Consider the following 15,896-nt stretch of genomic DNA (forward strand, 5'->3'; position numbering starts at 1 on the left):
AGGTTAACCATTCATTAAAAAAATTAAGAGCATCACACATGAAACCACCTGTACTGGAAGTGAAAAAACAGAAAGGTGGCACAGATAACACAGGGCTACTGCTGTTCGAAGGAGAGTGGAGGGCACCTGTAATTTATTAAGTGTCTACTCTTTGATGCCTGACAGGTTACCTTCCCATTCTTTTAATTCCACAAATATTTATTGAGTGCCTATGCTAATTACTTTATTTACCATATGTTGAGTAACCTTCATTTTCACCCATGCCATAAATCCTGAGCCCCTCATATATATATACCCTCTTTTACAAATGAGGAACCTAGAACCAAGAGAGTGTAAGTTTCCCACTTCCCCCACTAATAAGTGGTTAGTTCAGATTCAAATTCAGATCTAGCTGACACCAAATTCTCAGACAACACACTCCAGGCAATGATGTGTCTAACTTTAAAATACCTAAGTCTGTAGAAGTGTAATAGCAACATGAGAAAGTGATTATGTGAAAGATAAGGCAAGTTACTACATAGTCCTTCAACATCTAGAAATCTGCATAAATGTTATATAAACATAGAAAGAGAATCAATGAAAGAAGTAATTTACTACATCATTTTTCAAATTGCAAGATTTGAGGCATTTGGAGTATTTTTAAGTGGGTCGTTAAAAGGGTTGAAATAGTGAAGGAAGTCATTGAGATTAATTCTGCATATAATACTATCCGAAAGTTTCATGGGAGTGAAGAACAAAGGCTGAGGTCCATCGGACTATCAAAAGACCCAGGTTCAAATCCTAGAGTGTAGTAGGAGTCGTCACCACCATCATCATCATTGATATTTATTAAGGGATTTTAAATGCTGTAAGGTGGTGGGTTTCAATTGGGGATAATTTCCTCTGATCCTTAGTAATATTTTGCAGTGTTTGGAGACATCTTGGTTGCCATATCTGGGGTAGGCATTGCTGTTATTAGTGGGTAGAGGTCAGGGATACTGCTAAACATCCTACAACACGCAGGACAGCCCCGGACCCAACAAAGAATTATCTAGCCCAAAATAACAACAACGTCAGGGTTGAAAAACTCTGCTTTAAGGAAATAAACATATACTTGGCTACATAGTTAATACAGGAAAATGTTAGTTATGAGCGATGGCTGGAGGAGATAACATTTTAAGAGGTTGTAGAGGGAAAAAAATATTAAATCCTACAATTAGGTACTCCAGTTTCCATGATGTAAACCAGGTTGTTGGTCCAAAATATCCTGAAAGAAGATTTTTTTCTAATTTACATTTTTAAGGTAAGTTCTACAAGGATATATAAATTAAACCATATTTCATTTTATATTTAATTTTATTAAAAATAATAAAAATCAAAATTGTGCTAAAAACTCCAGAAGAAAAGGTCTCTTTAGATATACCCAATGTCAATCTTTTAATGTAAATGTTGCAGGTATTTATTCCGTAATAAGATACTATCTAGTTTCTGTTCACATCGCAACTCTTAAAAACAATAGAAATCATTTACTGATTGGGTTAAAAAGAGAAATAGGGGCGCCTGGGTAGCTTAGTCAGTTCAGTGTCTGCCCTTGATTTCCACTCAGGTCATGATCTCAGGGACGTGAGACTGAGCCCCACATGGGGCTCCACACTCTGAGTGTGGAGCCTGCTTAGCCTGCTTACAGAATCTCTGTCTCCCTCTCGATCTGCCCCTCCCCTCCCCACCCCACGCCGCCCCATTCCCATTCATGCTCTTGCTCTCTCTCTCTCTCGCTTGCTCTAAAAAAGAGAGAGAAAGAGAGAAATAACAAACATGTATCCACAGACTAAGAAGCTAGATGTCTGTCATCAAATTGTCTTTGGGAAGCACTATCATTTCATTTATCAATATAATAATCAAGTATCTATGGCAATAGCTGTATATGGTACTCAATTAGCCTCTCATTTATTCAGTTATATAGCCACAAATGAAAAAGGGTAATTCAGCCTTCCATGGCACAAGTGGAAAAGACCTAATGAGTGTATTTAGCATGGTTGAGGTGACTGTGACAAATCAGTGCAGACAAAACGGACACCAGAGTCTGGAGTGGCTCAGTTATTCAAAGGGTAGGCCTGACGACAGGTGCCAGGAAAACCACAGCATCCAGACAGCGTAGCTTACCAGTTAGTACAGCCCAGCAAAACCATTAATATGAAAGGTTTTAATAAGACATAAAGGGTTTATAAGGTCTTTGGGAGTGTCCTCATGAATTTGTAGGAGCATCGTTCTGGAAACTGCAGGAGCAAGTGGGCATGAAGTGCCTGGGAACCCAGCAGCAGGCAGAGCACTACAGCTTCTGAGAGATGGCCCTGGGGAAACTCAGAGCCAGGTACAGGGTAAGGACTGGTTCTGGGAGCGAGGCAGAAGGACACTGATTAGAACAGGGACCAAAGATTAAGCCTGGGTCAGCTCCAGGGGTGAGTGACCTTTCATGCAGAGCAGAGCTCTCCTCATTTCTCGCTGACCTTGGGCCGAGGTGGCCCCAGCTGTGTGGGGAGATCTGACAACTGAAAATAGACCTTTTTCTTGCTTTGACACTATGAGACATCAGCTCTTCTGCAGAACATATAGGGGATTTGTGTCCTGTTATGCACAATGGCCATCTTCAGGGTTGTGTATAGCTTTCAAATGAGTAGGAGTTTAAATGAGTGTGCATGCCACCATCTCATGTCTTCTAAAACCTTGTGTCATATTGCCTCTGCTGCTCTCCCCTAGAATTCACAATTATACCAAAAAAAAAGGTATTTTCACATCAAATTGATCTGACATTATACACCCTGAAATGCATATTATCTCAGGTTTTATTAGATGACAATGCATTTCTCCTTATTTAGAGTCAAGGGACCACAGATATACAAAGAAAACAGTCTTTTACATGTGCCTTATTATACTCGTGGGCAGGTGTACACGCAGACACACAGACAACTTGCAGAAAAGTAAGTGAAAACGGGCAGGCTACTTAAGCCAAAGAACAAACTCAGGAACAGAGAGAAAAGCTATCTATGGTGAGTGAGTCTGGGTTTGTAAGACCTGAAAAATATTCTGGAGAAGAATGTCCCTAAATGAGATGCTAGATGCTAACTAGGGTTACAAAAGTTATTTATAAAACAACTTATCTGGACAATTAATCTTGGACCAAGTTCAGATTATAGGCAGGGATAGATCCTATCTATTGCCTTTCAATGGAAGTTCCGAGCGAGTGTTGAAAGTAAGAGCAATTTTAGGTAAAAGACTCAGAAAAACTTCCCCACCTCCTCCCCTGACAGAGCAGTACGTAACAGTGCAGAGACTCACTTGACTAATTGGTAAATGCTATTTTTGTGGCCTTGTGCATCACCATGGTTTGTTGATATGATTCATTCTTTTGTATATGTGAATTCTTCAAAATAATTTAGTAATTAAAAACAACTTTCTAGAAAAGAAAATAGATCATCTGAAATTAGGTTTTTGGATATTAGAAAATTCTTCTATGATGTTCATGATTTAGGTTTAAATAAAAAGAAAGCATACACAGCTTAACAAGTCAGATGAGCCATTCAAAAGTGAAGTTTCAATGTTTTCTGGTGGTTTCTTGCTCTTACTATTAAAGTTTGTTTTAATGCGCTTGAGTCAGTTGAGTAGACCTTGAATTGACTCTGGATTATAACCCAGCACTTACATCGGAAGAAAGAGTTCAAAACAGCCTCTTTTTTTTTCCTTGACTAAGTTTTCCTTTTTTCTGAAAACTAATTCTATACCTGTTCTAGAGCTGAAATGTAGTTTTAGTACTTCCAAATGACCAGAAGATGGCAGTGTTTCAGAATCTTCCACCTCACTCCCTTCTCGGGTACCAAACAGCCAGGAGTTATCCCTACATCCTAGCCCCACGGGCCTTCCAATCACAAAGGGTTACCCCAAAATAACTAGATGAAGCGCAAAATTTAAGGTTTCTAATGCTCAGCCTACTTGAGTATCATATCTCCATGCCCCTGGCCTTGACCATTCCTAGAACTTGGTCAGCCTGTAGGAATCTACTAGGACCATTCAACCAGCTCAGTCCTAAGGGACAAATAGCTTGTCCCTGTGTCCAGCCACACTGCTGTGACTTAGTTAGATCTTGAGAAGAAAAGAAATGAATCAGGCTTGAAATCTGCCCTTTTTTGACCTTGGACAAGTCAGTTTGCCCTTCTGTGTCAGAACACTTCTCTATAAAAAGAACCCTTCATGGTCTCTAACATCTTTTCTGGTTTCAAGAGCCATAACTGTAGTCACCTTTCAAGCATGACTGCCAACATCAGTAACACTTCAAATACTCCTCTGACTGGTTCGAATGTACTCACACTGAAGCAAAAGTAATTAGAGAGTTTTGCCATGTAAAATATGTTATCCATATATAAAAATTGGGGAACAGAATCAAACTGAACTCTCATAGCAAAATGATGAGGAATTTTCAGTATAAAAGCATCACTTGTAGGAAAGTATTTCTACTATGACAATTCCAGTAAAAGTAGCCATGAAGCTGCCAGGATCTTGGCCATGGGGCTTGGAGGAGAAGAGTAAGAAATCTAGGACTTCCTCAAAACAGAGCTAAGAAGAATTAACACAGCTGTAAGACTGGTCTCCATGGAAGGAAGAAAAGAAGGTTGAAAGAGGGCTGCCATGAAAATCAGTTTCCTTTAAAGAGCTTTCCAGAAGCCCCACTCTATGCTCTCCACTTCCATCTCATTGCCATCCTACTACAAGGGATGCTGGGAAATGTCATTTGTTAGACACATTGTTGCCCTAAGATATTAGAAGTCTGTTCATGTGAATAAAGGGGGAAGAGACACTTAACAGGCAACTAGCCAGCCTCTGCCATGCTACTCTGGGAGGCGGGGAGGGGAGTCAAACCCATGCACCTGGTAGAGAAAGCATTAGGGTCTAACAAGCATTAATGTCGCTTTAAAGTCAGATGGGTGGAGATACTGGGGTTCTGGATCATGCATCTATTCAAAGCATGATCCAACCTGGGCTGGAAAACAAGGGGGATAGCTAGTAAGAACTCAGCAAATCATCAGGTTCCCAACAAATGGACTGAACTTAGGGGCTGGCAGGAAGATAGATAGATAGATAGATAGATAGATAGATAGATAGATAGATATCAGGATATATATATATAGATAGATATTAGGATATATAGATAGATAGATAGATATTAGGATACATATATATATTCGGAAACCAAGGCAGAAGCACAGTCATGCAGAGAAAGTAAGATTTAAAGAACGGTTCACATCAGGAACAATAAGGAGCAAGACGGGGAGCACAGACAGTGTCCAATTCTAGATTCCAATTCATGAAGAGAGTGGGATGCCTAAATGATGCCTGCCTTACTCTGGATGAGCTTGTTAGCCACATGGAGCTGATCCTGCAGATTTCACCATCAGGGATTGCAGTTAAGCAGGGCTGAGACTGATAAAAAAAAATATTCTAAGCAGACTTTCTCTAATCAAACACATACCATAGGGACAGATGTGTTCAACGTTACTGAGATGCAGAGTGAGGCAGTATTCAAAGCCCAAGTTAAACAAGATTTAACAGGACTCAACCTTCCTAAGCACAAGCCCTTAATTTGGCCCTTTCCCTCCTGCTATCCTTTATCTGCGTCCTTGTACCCCTACATCACCTAGTTCTTCAGACAGCCGTCCTGTCTCCGGGACATAATGTCTCCAAGAGCCAATCAACAATCAATCAACTGCCGCCCATCCCAGCCAAGTATTGCCTCTGCTTGCCTGGAGAAGCCAAAGGCTGGGCTTTCCTCTTTATTCTTCCCCACACATTAGCGACAGGGCTTCATTGCAGACAAGGGAGCCCCAGGGGGAAGGCAGGCTCCACCGTGGTGAGATCTTGCAGTGAATCCGAAAGGACTTCCTTTTCAGCTCTTTCTAATTGTTCTCAGCGCACAGTCCACGAGATGGAAGTGATGAAGATGGTGTGCCGGAGTTTCCGGGAGCATCTGGAGGAAATTGAACAGCACCTTACAGGACAGCAGGCACTCTTTTGCAGGGACATGTCAGAGGAGGAAAGGTAATTATCGAAGAGAGTCGTAACAGTAAGTAGAGCACACACACCTGGAGCAAGGAAAGGTAATCAGGGCAGGACAGATGAGCACCAGGGAGGAGGACTAATGAGAAATGAGTCTTTTTCCTTGGCTTTCCTGTTCTTGTTCTTGCTTTCTCACTGGGGGTCTGTGAGAGCTATTTGCTAGATAGCAACACTTTCTCTTTAAGGCCAAGGCTATTTGAGGTCAGAAGATGGGCAGTCATGGGGATAGACAGCAGGATATCTTCCATTAACGTGAATGGGGCTTATGCAAATGTAAGTATTGGGGGTTCTCAGAGTTTTGAAAATCTGCATTATTTTCACATAGATGAAAAGCATATGTCCCAAAAGTTGATTAGCTGTTGCCTGGGCCTGAGGCGGGGCGGGGGTGGGGGTGGGAGAAGGATTAACTGTAACGGGGCGCAGGAGTTTTTATTGGGCAGAGGGAAGTGATCCCAAACTGACTGGTGGTGAGTGAAACAACTTGGCAAATGTACTAAAAATCATTGCATTGGACTGTTAAAATAGGTAAACTCCATGGTATGCAAATTATTCTGCAATAGAATTGTTTAAAAAAGAAGGAACACCCACCCTGGTGATATACCATGTCTGCCACTGATACAAATAAAGAAGGTGACTTTCCCTTGTAAGAAATGTCAGAGAACTGACCTACATTTTGAGAGGGATGATGGAGGACTGCGCTTGGAGGTGATGGGAAATGTGGTCGATTTCCATTCTCTACCTGCAGGGAGGAGGCCGAACAGCTGCAGACTCTCCGCCGGGCCCTGCGGCAGCAGGTAGAAGAGCTGGAGTTTCAATTAGGAGACCGGGCTCAGCAAATCAAAGACAAGATTCTATTGGTAGGGGGCAGTGGGGTGTGAAGCTGGACTCTGTCCTGCCGACCGCTAGAGGAATGCATTAAGTCAGAAACCTGATAGTGCGATCAGTTCAGATTCTAGGATTATGGGCCAACACCTCCATTTTAAGTATAAAAAAAGTGAAGCCTTTGCTCAAGGCCACATGGCTAGCTGGTGGCAATTGAGGATTAGAACTCAGGTCGTCTAATTCCTATGCCAATCTTTCCTCCTGCCCTGTAAATAAGCGATACATATTTCTTTTAAAGATTTTATTTATTTATTTGAGAGAGAGAGAATGAAAGATAGCACGAGAGGGAAGAGGGTCAGAGGAGAAGCAGACTCCCTGCCGAGCAGGGAGCCCGATGTGGGACTCGATCCCGGGACTCCAGGATCATGACCTGAGCCGAAGGCAGTCGCTTAACCGACTGAGCCACCCAGGCGCCCAATAAGCGATACATATTAATAATAATTATTATTAACCATTTTCCTGATGAGAATAAGAAACACAACTTTTGAGCTAGTATGGCTTAGTCATTGCCAGAATCTGCTGCTAGCTCACAGAGTTCCCTCTAGAGAATTCCCCACCCAGGAGTACCTCTCCCAAAAGTCTGGCTTAGCTGTTTGGGGCAAATATGCTAAATTGCCCACTCTTTTTGTTCTTATTTTTCTTTCAGCAGCCTGAGCTTCTCACAGAGGAACAACCTGAACACTGTCCAAACCTGCATGACTGTAACTGGACAGAAGAAAAGAATGGCCAGACGTCAGGTGCTAAAGTCCACCCAGCCATGGCGCGCCTGGTTGCCTTTCCTCCCCACGAGGGCTAGCAGGCTCCCAGCTCAAGGGTGACCCATTTGGCTGCCTTCTCTCCACCCACCTTGGAGAGCAGCACCAGGATGTCTCCTCCAGCTGAGGCAGAGTCAGGCCCAGCCCCTTTGTCGAATTGTCCTACTGGGGAAAAGGGTACGAATGTCTTCCTCTAGATCAGAGTGGTTTTGATGACCTTCCTACAAAGTGTAAGAGCACATTCTGGCCAGACAAGGAAATCTAAATTGCCCCCAAGAAGTGTCTATCAACCCTTCTTCAGCTATTTTTAAAAATATTCTACTCTGTGGTTCCACCCAAGAGAATCTCAATATTTCAATATTTATTCAATACAGAATAAGTGAGCACTTACTACTATGTGCCTGGCACTGGGAAAACATGGTGGCCAAGATGTAGATAGATAGATATGGATGGATATAAATATAGATATAGATATCTAGGTAAAAATGATATACAGTCTTTGCCCTGTGGAAACTTAGCGTCTACTGGGGGGGGGGGGGATAGAATGTGGACACATAAAGACATATGGATTTGAAAACTGTGAAAGAGCTTTGAAGGAAATCACAGAGTTTTATGAAAGAGAACATAGAAGGGAGTCTGATTGAGATCAAGATGTCAGGAAGGCCTTGTTGAGAAGTGACAACAGATGAGGGAAAGAAAATCCAGGCCCCAGAAGTACCTGAGGCCGTTGGCCCCTGGAAGCATTGATGAAGCTCTTACCATGTGCCAGGAGATCCTCGAATGCTGGAGACAGCTGTGACTCATACAGAGTTGGATGGGGAGCGAAGAAAATAAGAACAACCAACAAGATAATTTCAGCATTGACAAATGCCATGGAGAAGACAGTGTGGGAACACTGTAGGGGGTGGTATGGAAGAAAATCGAACGGCATTACTGAGGGTGACAAGCAGGGCCTTGCTGAAAGGAGGTTATTTGGCTTAGACCTGAATGGTGAGGAAGAGGAAGCCATGTGAAATTCTGGGGAAAGAACTTTGAAAGCAGAAGGAATGGAAAGTTTAAAGGCCCTGAGACAGAACCAGCCAGAGTTGCTGAGCACATGAGTGATGGGAGTGTGGAGGGAGAGGAAGTCCAGGGGCCGACTGTATGCCAGAGCCTGAGAGCCTGGATCCTTCTTCCTGATGCTTTCTGTCCGTGGCATTGCCGTTCTCCTTGACGTGTAGACTCAGAACCACAATTTCACATCGTCTCCTCGTCCTCCTTCACCCTCTTCCCTCAAAATCAATTATCACATCACTGCCGAAGGTACTGACACAATGTCATTCCCAGAAGCCCCTCCAGAACCTATTACTTGGTGAAGACCCAACAGAGGGGCTTCCTAACTGCCTCTAGCTTCCTCCTCTCTGAGCTATACTGGCCTCTGCCAAAGTGGTCTCCCTTGGACATCCCTTGGGTCATATTACCCTGACCTAGGGTGAGTAGCCAGGGAGTCCTTTTAGGCTATCCTAGAGAATTAGAGAGAAGTCACAGGATCATCCTTCCCAGAGCAGTCTTGCACCAGACAACCTCTGTGCCCTACAATTATTATGCCCCTCTCCTTATCTCCTGCTGCCTCATTTCCCTTGACCACATCCCTCTTTCGGCTCCTGCATCATGTTTCAGCTTCCATTCCCAACTTGGTTCCTGATATATTGCATTTGTACCCCCAAATTGCTTTCCTTTCTAATCTTTTTAAACTTTTTACTCTTTCCCTGGGTCAGACTCCAGGCTCTCTTGTTTGTCTCCAGTTCTCCAATGTAGATTTTGAAAAGTTTGCCATGGTTTCTGCAGATGACTTCAGATATGATGGAGGAGGAAAAGGAAACCTGTTGCCTTCAGATGAAAGGTAGCATATGGAATCCCCAAGGATTGCTAAACATCTCATGACATTTCCTTGTTTATTCTCCACACTCTCCAACAAAGAGCACAAAAGGGGAAGCAACATGTAGAGGGCTGCCCATCCCACATAGAACTTCGCTGTCTTCAGCCCACGACGGCTTGATTGCCAATGCTACTTCCAAATACCATCTTCTGTAGTGCATACCCTTCTTCCCATAGACATAAGACTTCTAGAAGCCCAGCCCACCTGGCGATCTATGGATTAACTGTTAGTGTGTCCCCAGTGGTTCTCTATCCTGAAAACTCTTTAGACTCACTGGGGAGTTTTATAAAATACTGACATTGCAGCCAGATCAATTAAACAAGAACCCCCAGGGATGGGATCCAGGGACCTACAAATTTTAAAAGTTCCCCAGATGATTCCAATATGCAGTTAAAATTGAGGGTTGTTGTTCTAGATGAAGAAGCTACCTTACAATTCAACTGTTCCTGTTGTTTTCTAAGGACTCTCTTATTTCCCATTTTTCCTTCTATACCACCCTTCTCAGCTAAAGAAGTCTTTCACAATTCATTGACAAACACTAAATAACAAAATTGGGAGACAAGAAAAAGAAGAAATGACGTGTGGACTTTATTTCTATTTTTACAACATTGAATTCTACCTTGCTCATCAGTTCCTACATTCCATCTTCAAGGTAGTAAACAGATGAATTTATTCTGTTTTCCTTCCTTTGACAAACCCGATTAAATATACATATTTGACCAGGTAGGTCACAGTAAGGATTATTTGTTTCCTCAATTTAACACCTTCCTTCTCTTGCCAGAAATGTCTGTATAAAATAGCCAATTACAAAAATTATGGAAATGAGACCTAGGAGCAAGATGGTGGGGGAGTAGGAGACCTGGATTTCGTCTGGTCTCAGGAATTCAGCTGATAGGGATGAAACCATTCTGAACACCTATGAACTCAACAGGAGATCGAAGAGAATAGCAACAACTCTCTGAACAGAGAAGCGACCACTTACTGGAAGGTAGGACATGCGGAGAAGTGAATCCGAGGCGATATTCGGGAGGATAGACGGCGGGGGAGGGGGCCTCCGTCGGCCGCTTCTGGCAAGTGATAGAGCCGCGGAGCACAAAATCGGAACTTTTAGAAGCCGGCTCCGCTGAGGGACGTCGCTCCAGTGGCTAAGTGGGGTGTGGAACCCTCACGGGACAGTGTGGTCTCAGGAACCTCGGGGTCACAGAAAGACCGGGGGTGCCTGAGTGCGGCAGAGCTCCCAGGTATCAGAGCAGGGAAGCCGACTGCAGAGACGGAGCCGAGGTGCGGGCTCTCAGCTCGGGGTTGCCATGAACTGTGATTGGCGACACAGTCGGGCCACTGCTCCTCCAGCAGGGACCCAACAAGCGGCAGATCCGGGGAGACTCCCCTTCCTCCCCTTGGAGGAGCGGTGCAGGAGCGCACCGCAGGGATCTGCTGGGTTTGGAGACTCCACACCAAGTTGGGTGCCAGAGACAGAAACGCTCGGTCACAGGCCGGGTGAGCACGGAGTGTGGCCGGAGACCGGGGACACGGGAGTGACTGACTGCTTTTCTCTGGGGGCGCACTGGGGAGCGGGGCCCCAAGTTCTCAGCTCCTCCGGGCGGAGATTGGGAGGCCACCATTTTCACAATCGTCCTCCAGAGCTGTACCGAGAGCTTGCAGGGAAAAAAGCTCCGGAGAGAAAACCCAAGCAGATTGCTTAGCCTGGACTGGCAAGGGCAGGGCAATTCCCCCTCTGGCAAAGATATTAGGGAACCACGGCAACAGGCCCCTCTCCCAGAAGATCAGCACGAACAGCCAGCAAGCCAAGACCAAGTTTACCGATCAAGGAGAACGGGAGAACTCCAGTGCTAGGGGAATACTGCACATAGAATTCATGGCTTTTTTACCAGGATTCGTTAGTTTCAAAAGTTAATTTTTTAAACTTTTTTTTTTAATTTTTCTTTTTTCCTTTATCAACCAACATCTCATCAATCCCTTTTTGAAAAAAAAAGAACATTATTATTTTTCATTTTTAGAGTCATATTCTATCCCTCCAGAGTAGATACCCTTATTTTTGGCAAATATATATAAGTTGTTCTCTCTTTAAAATTTTGAGGTACAGTTTCTTCTAAAAGTTCAAAATATACCCTAAATCACTGGTGTATGGCTTTGTTCTAGTCTCCTGCCTGATCACATTCTCTCCCTTTTTTTTCTTTTTTTTTTTAAATCTTCTTTCTTTTTTCAAACAACTTCATATCATTTTCTTTTATAAAATCTTTTATACTTTTCATCTTTACAGTCATCTTCCATCCCTTCATTGTATCAACCTTTATTTTGTACATATATAAGTCTTTCTTTCTTTACAATTTTAGGAGGCACTTTCTTCTAACACACCAAAATAAGCCCAAAATCTAGTGTGTGGCACTGATCTATGCACTAGCCTGATCATATTTGATCATATTCTGTTTTATTGTTTTGTTTTGTTCTGTTTTTGTTTGTTTTTATCTTTATCTTTTTTTTCTCTCTTTCTTTTTTCTTTCTTTCCCTTTCTTTTCCCCTGGTTTTGGGTCTTTTCTGATTTGTTTAGAGTATATTTGCTGGGGACGTTGTTAACCTGTTAGCATTTTGTTCTCTCATTCGTCTATTCTCCTCTGGACAAAATGACAAGACGAAAAAAATCACCTCAGCAAAAAGAACAAGAGGTAGTACCGTCTGCCAGGGACCTACTCAATACGGACATTAGTGTGATGTCAGACCTAGAGTTCAGAATCATGATTTTGAAGATACTAGCTGGGCTTGAAAAAAGCATGGAAGTTATTAGAGACACCCTTCCTGGAGAAATAAAAGAACTAAAATCTAACCAAATCGAAATCAAAAAGGTTATTAATGAAGTACAATCAAAAATGGGGACACTAACTGCTAGGATAAATGAGGCGGAAGAGAAAATCAGCGATATAGAAGACCAAACGATAAAGAAGCTGAGAAAAAGAGAGATAAACAACTACTGGCTCACGAGGGCAGAATTCAAGAGATAAGTGATACGATAAGATGAAACAACATTAGAATAATTGGGATCCCAGAAGAAGAAGAAAGAGAGAGAGGGGCAGAAAGTATATTGGAGCAAATTATAGCAGAGAACTTCCCTAATGTGGGGAAGGAAACAGGCATCAAAATTTAGGAGACACAGAGAACCCCTCTCAAAATCAATAAAAATATGTGAACAACCTGATAACTACTAGTAAAACTTATGAGTCTCACAGACAAAGAGAAAATCTTGAAAGCAGCTCGGGAGAAGAGATATGTAACCTATAATGGTAGAAACATTAGATCGGCAACAGACCTATCCACAGAGACCTGACAGGGCAGAAAGGACTGGCATGATATCTTCAGAGCACTAAACGAGAAAAATATGCAGCCAAGAATATGATATCCAGCTAGGCAGTCATTGAAAATTGAAGGAGAGATAAAAAGCTTCTGGGACAAACAAAAACTAAAGGAATTTGCAAACACAAAACAAGCCCTACAAGAAATATTGAAAGGGGTCCTTTAAGCAAAGAGAGATCCTAAAAGCAGCATAGACCAGAAAGGAAAACAGACAATATACAATCACAGTCACCTTACAGGCAATACAATGGCACTAAATTCATACCTTTCAATAGTTACCCTGAATGTAAATGGGCTAAAGGCCCCAATCAAAAGACACAGGCTATCAGATTGGATTCAAAAACAAGACCCATCAATATGGTGTCTGCAAGAAACTCATTTTAGAACCAAAGACACCGCTGGATTGAAAGTGAGGGGGTGGAAAACCATTTACCATGCTAATGGACACCAAAAGAAAGCTGGGGTGGCAATCCTTATATCAGACAAATTAGATTTTAAACCAAAGACTGTAATAAGAGATGAGGAAGGACACTATATCTTACTTAAAGGGCCTATCCAACAAGAAGATCTAATAATTATAAATATCTATGCCCCTAACATGAGAGCAGCCAATTACATACGGCAATTAATAACAAAAGCAAAGAAACACATTGACAACAATACAATAATAGTGGGGGACTTTAACACCCCCCTCACTGAAATGGACAGATCATCTAGGCAAAAGATCAACAAGGAAATAAAGACTTTAAATGACACACTGGACCAAATGGACATCACAGATATATTCAGAACATTCCATCCCCAAGCAACGGAATACACATTCTTCTCTAATGCCCATGGAACATTCTCCAGAGTCGATCACATCCTAGCTCACAAATCAGGTCTCAACAGCTACCAAAAGATTGGGATTATTCCCTGCATATTTTCAGACCACACTGCTTTGAAACTAGAACTGAATCACAAGAGGAAAGTTGGAAAGAACTCAAATACATGGAGGCTAAAGAGCATCCTACTAAAGAATGAGTGGGTCAACCAGGAAATTAAAGAAGAATTTTAAAAAGTCATGGAAACCAATGAAAATGAAAACACAACTGTTCAAAATCTTTGGGATACAGCAAAGGCAGTCCTGAGAGGAAAGTATATAGCAATACAAGCCTCTCTCAAGAAACAAGAAAGGTCTCAAATACACAACCTAACCCTATACCTAAAGGAGCTAGAGAAAGAACACCAAATAAAGCCTAACCCCAGCAGGAGAAGAGAAATCATAAAGATCAGAGCAGAAATCAATGAAATAGAAACCAAAAGAACAGTAGAACAGATCAACAAAACTAGGAGCTGGTTCTTTGAAAGAATTAACAAGATTGAGAAACCCCTGGCCAGACTTATCAAAAACAAAAGAGAAATGACCCAAATCAACAAAATCATGAATGAAAGAGGAGAGATCACAACCTACACCAAAGAAATACAAACAATTCTAAGAACATATTATGAGCAACTCTATGCCAGCAAATTAGATAACCTGGAAGAAAGGGATGCATTCTTAGAGATGTATCAACTACCAAAATTGAACCAGGCAGAAATAGAAAACTTGAACAGACCTATAACCACTAAGGAAATTGAAGCAGTCATCAAAAATCTCCCAAGAAACAAAAGCCCGGGGCCAGATGGCTTCCCAGGGGAATTCTACCAAACATTTAAAGAAGAATTAATACCTATTCTCCTGAAACTGTTCCAAAAAATAGAAATGGAAGGAAAACTTCCAAACTCATTTATGAGGCCACCATTACCTTGATCCCAAAACCAGACAAAGACCCCATCAAAAAGGAGGATTACAGACCAATATCTTTGATGAACATGGATGCAAAAATTCTCACCAAAATACCAGACAATAAGATCCAACAGTACATTAAAAGGATTATTCACCATGACCAAGTGGGATTTATCCCTGGGCTGCAAGGCTGGTTCAACAACTGCAAATCAATCAACGTGATACAATACGTTAACAAAAGAAAGAACAAGAATCATATGATCCTCTCAAAAGATGCAGAAAAAGCATTTGACAAAGTACAGCATCCTTTCTTGATCAAAACTCTTCAGAGTATAGGGATAGAGGGTACATACCTCAATATCATAAAAGCCATCTAGGAAAAACCTACAGCGAATATCATTCTCAATGGGGAAAAGCTGAGAGCTTTTCCCCTAAGGTCAGGAACGCGGCAGGGATGTGCACTATCACCACTGCTATTCAACATAGTATTAGAAGTTGTAGCCACAGCAATCAGACAACAAAAAGAAATCAAAAGCATACAAATCGGCAAAGTGGAAGTCAAACTCTCACTCTTTGCAGATGATATGATATTGTATGTGAAAAACCCAAAAGACTCTTCCCCAAAACTGCTAGAACTCATCCAGGAATTCAGTAAAGTGGCAGGATATAAAATCAGTGCACAGAAATCAGTGGCATTCCTATACACCAACAACAAGACAGAAGAGAGACAAATTAAGGAGTCCATCCCATTTACAATTGCACCCAAAACCATAAGATACCTAGGAATAAATCTAACCAAGGAGGCAAAGGATCTGTACTCAGAAAACTATAAAATACTCAAGAAAGAAATTGAGGAAGACACAAAGAAATGGAAAAACGTTCCATGCTCATGGACTGGAAGAACAAACACTGTGAAGATGTCAATGCTACCTAGAGCAATCTACACATTCAATGCAATCCCCATCAAAATACCATCCACTTTTTTCAAAGAAATGGAACAAATAATCCTAAAATTTGTATGGAAGCAGAAGAGACCCCGAATAGCCAGAGGAATGTTGAAAAGGAAAAGCAAAGCCGGTGGCATCACAATTCCGGACTTTCAGCTCTATTACAAAGCTGTCAT

The 15,896-nt window shown here is 42.0% G+C and overlaps 1 protein-coding gene across 1 annotated transcript in view; it reads left to right on the top strand.

The window, feature by feature from the left end:
- Nucleotides 1-8,119, top strand: part of ITPRID1 (ITPR interacting domain containing 1) — a 99,389-nt gene extending 91,270 nt beyond the window's left edge. The window contains 3 exon segments of the mRNA XM_073898587.1: nucleotides 5,939-6,066; nucleotides 6,830-6,941; nucleotides 7,613-8,119. Of these exon segments, the coding sequence (XP_073754688.1) occupies nucleotides 5,939-6,066; nucleotides 6,830-6,941; nucleotides 7,613-7,918 (546 nt within the window). The 3' untranslated portion in view covers nucleotides 7,919-8,119.
- Nucleotides 8,120-15,896: the final 7,777 nt, after the last annotated feature.

Source organism: Callorhinus ursinus, unplaced genomic scaffold (assembly GCF_003265705.2).
Source record: "Callorhinus ursinus isolate GAN/ISIS: 27379988/994484 unplaced genomic scaffold, GSC_fseal_2.0 scaffold12, whole genome shotgun sequence".
In the NCBI taxonomy this organism is placed as follows: domain Eukaryota; kingdom Metazoa; phylum Chordata; class Mammalia; order Carnivora; family Otariidae; genus Callorhinus; species Callorhinus ursinus.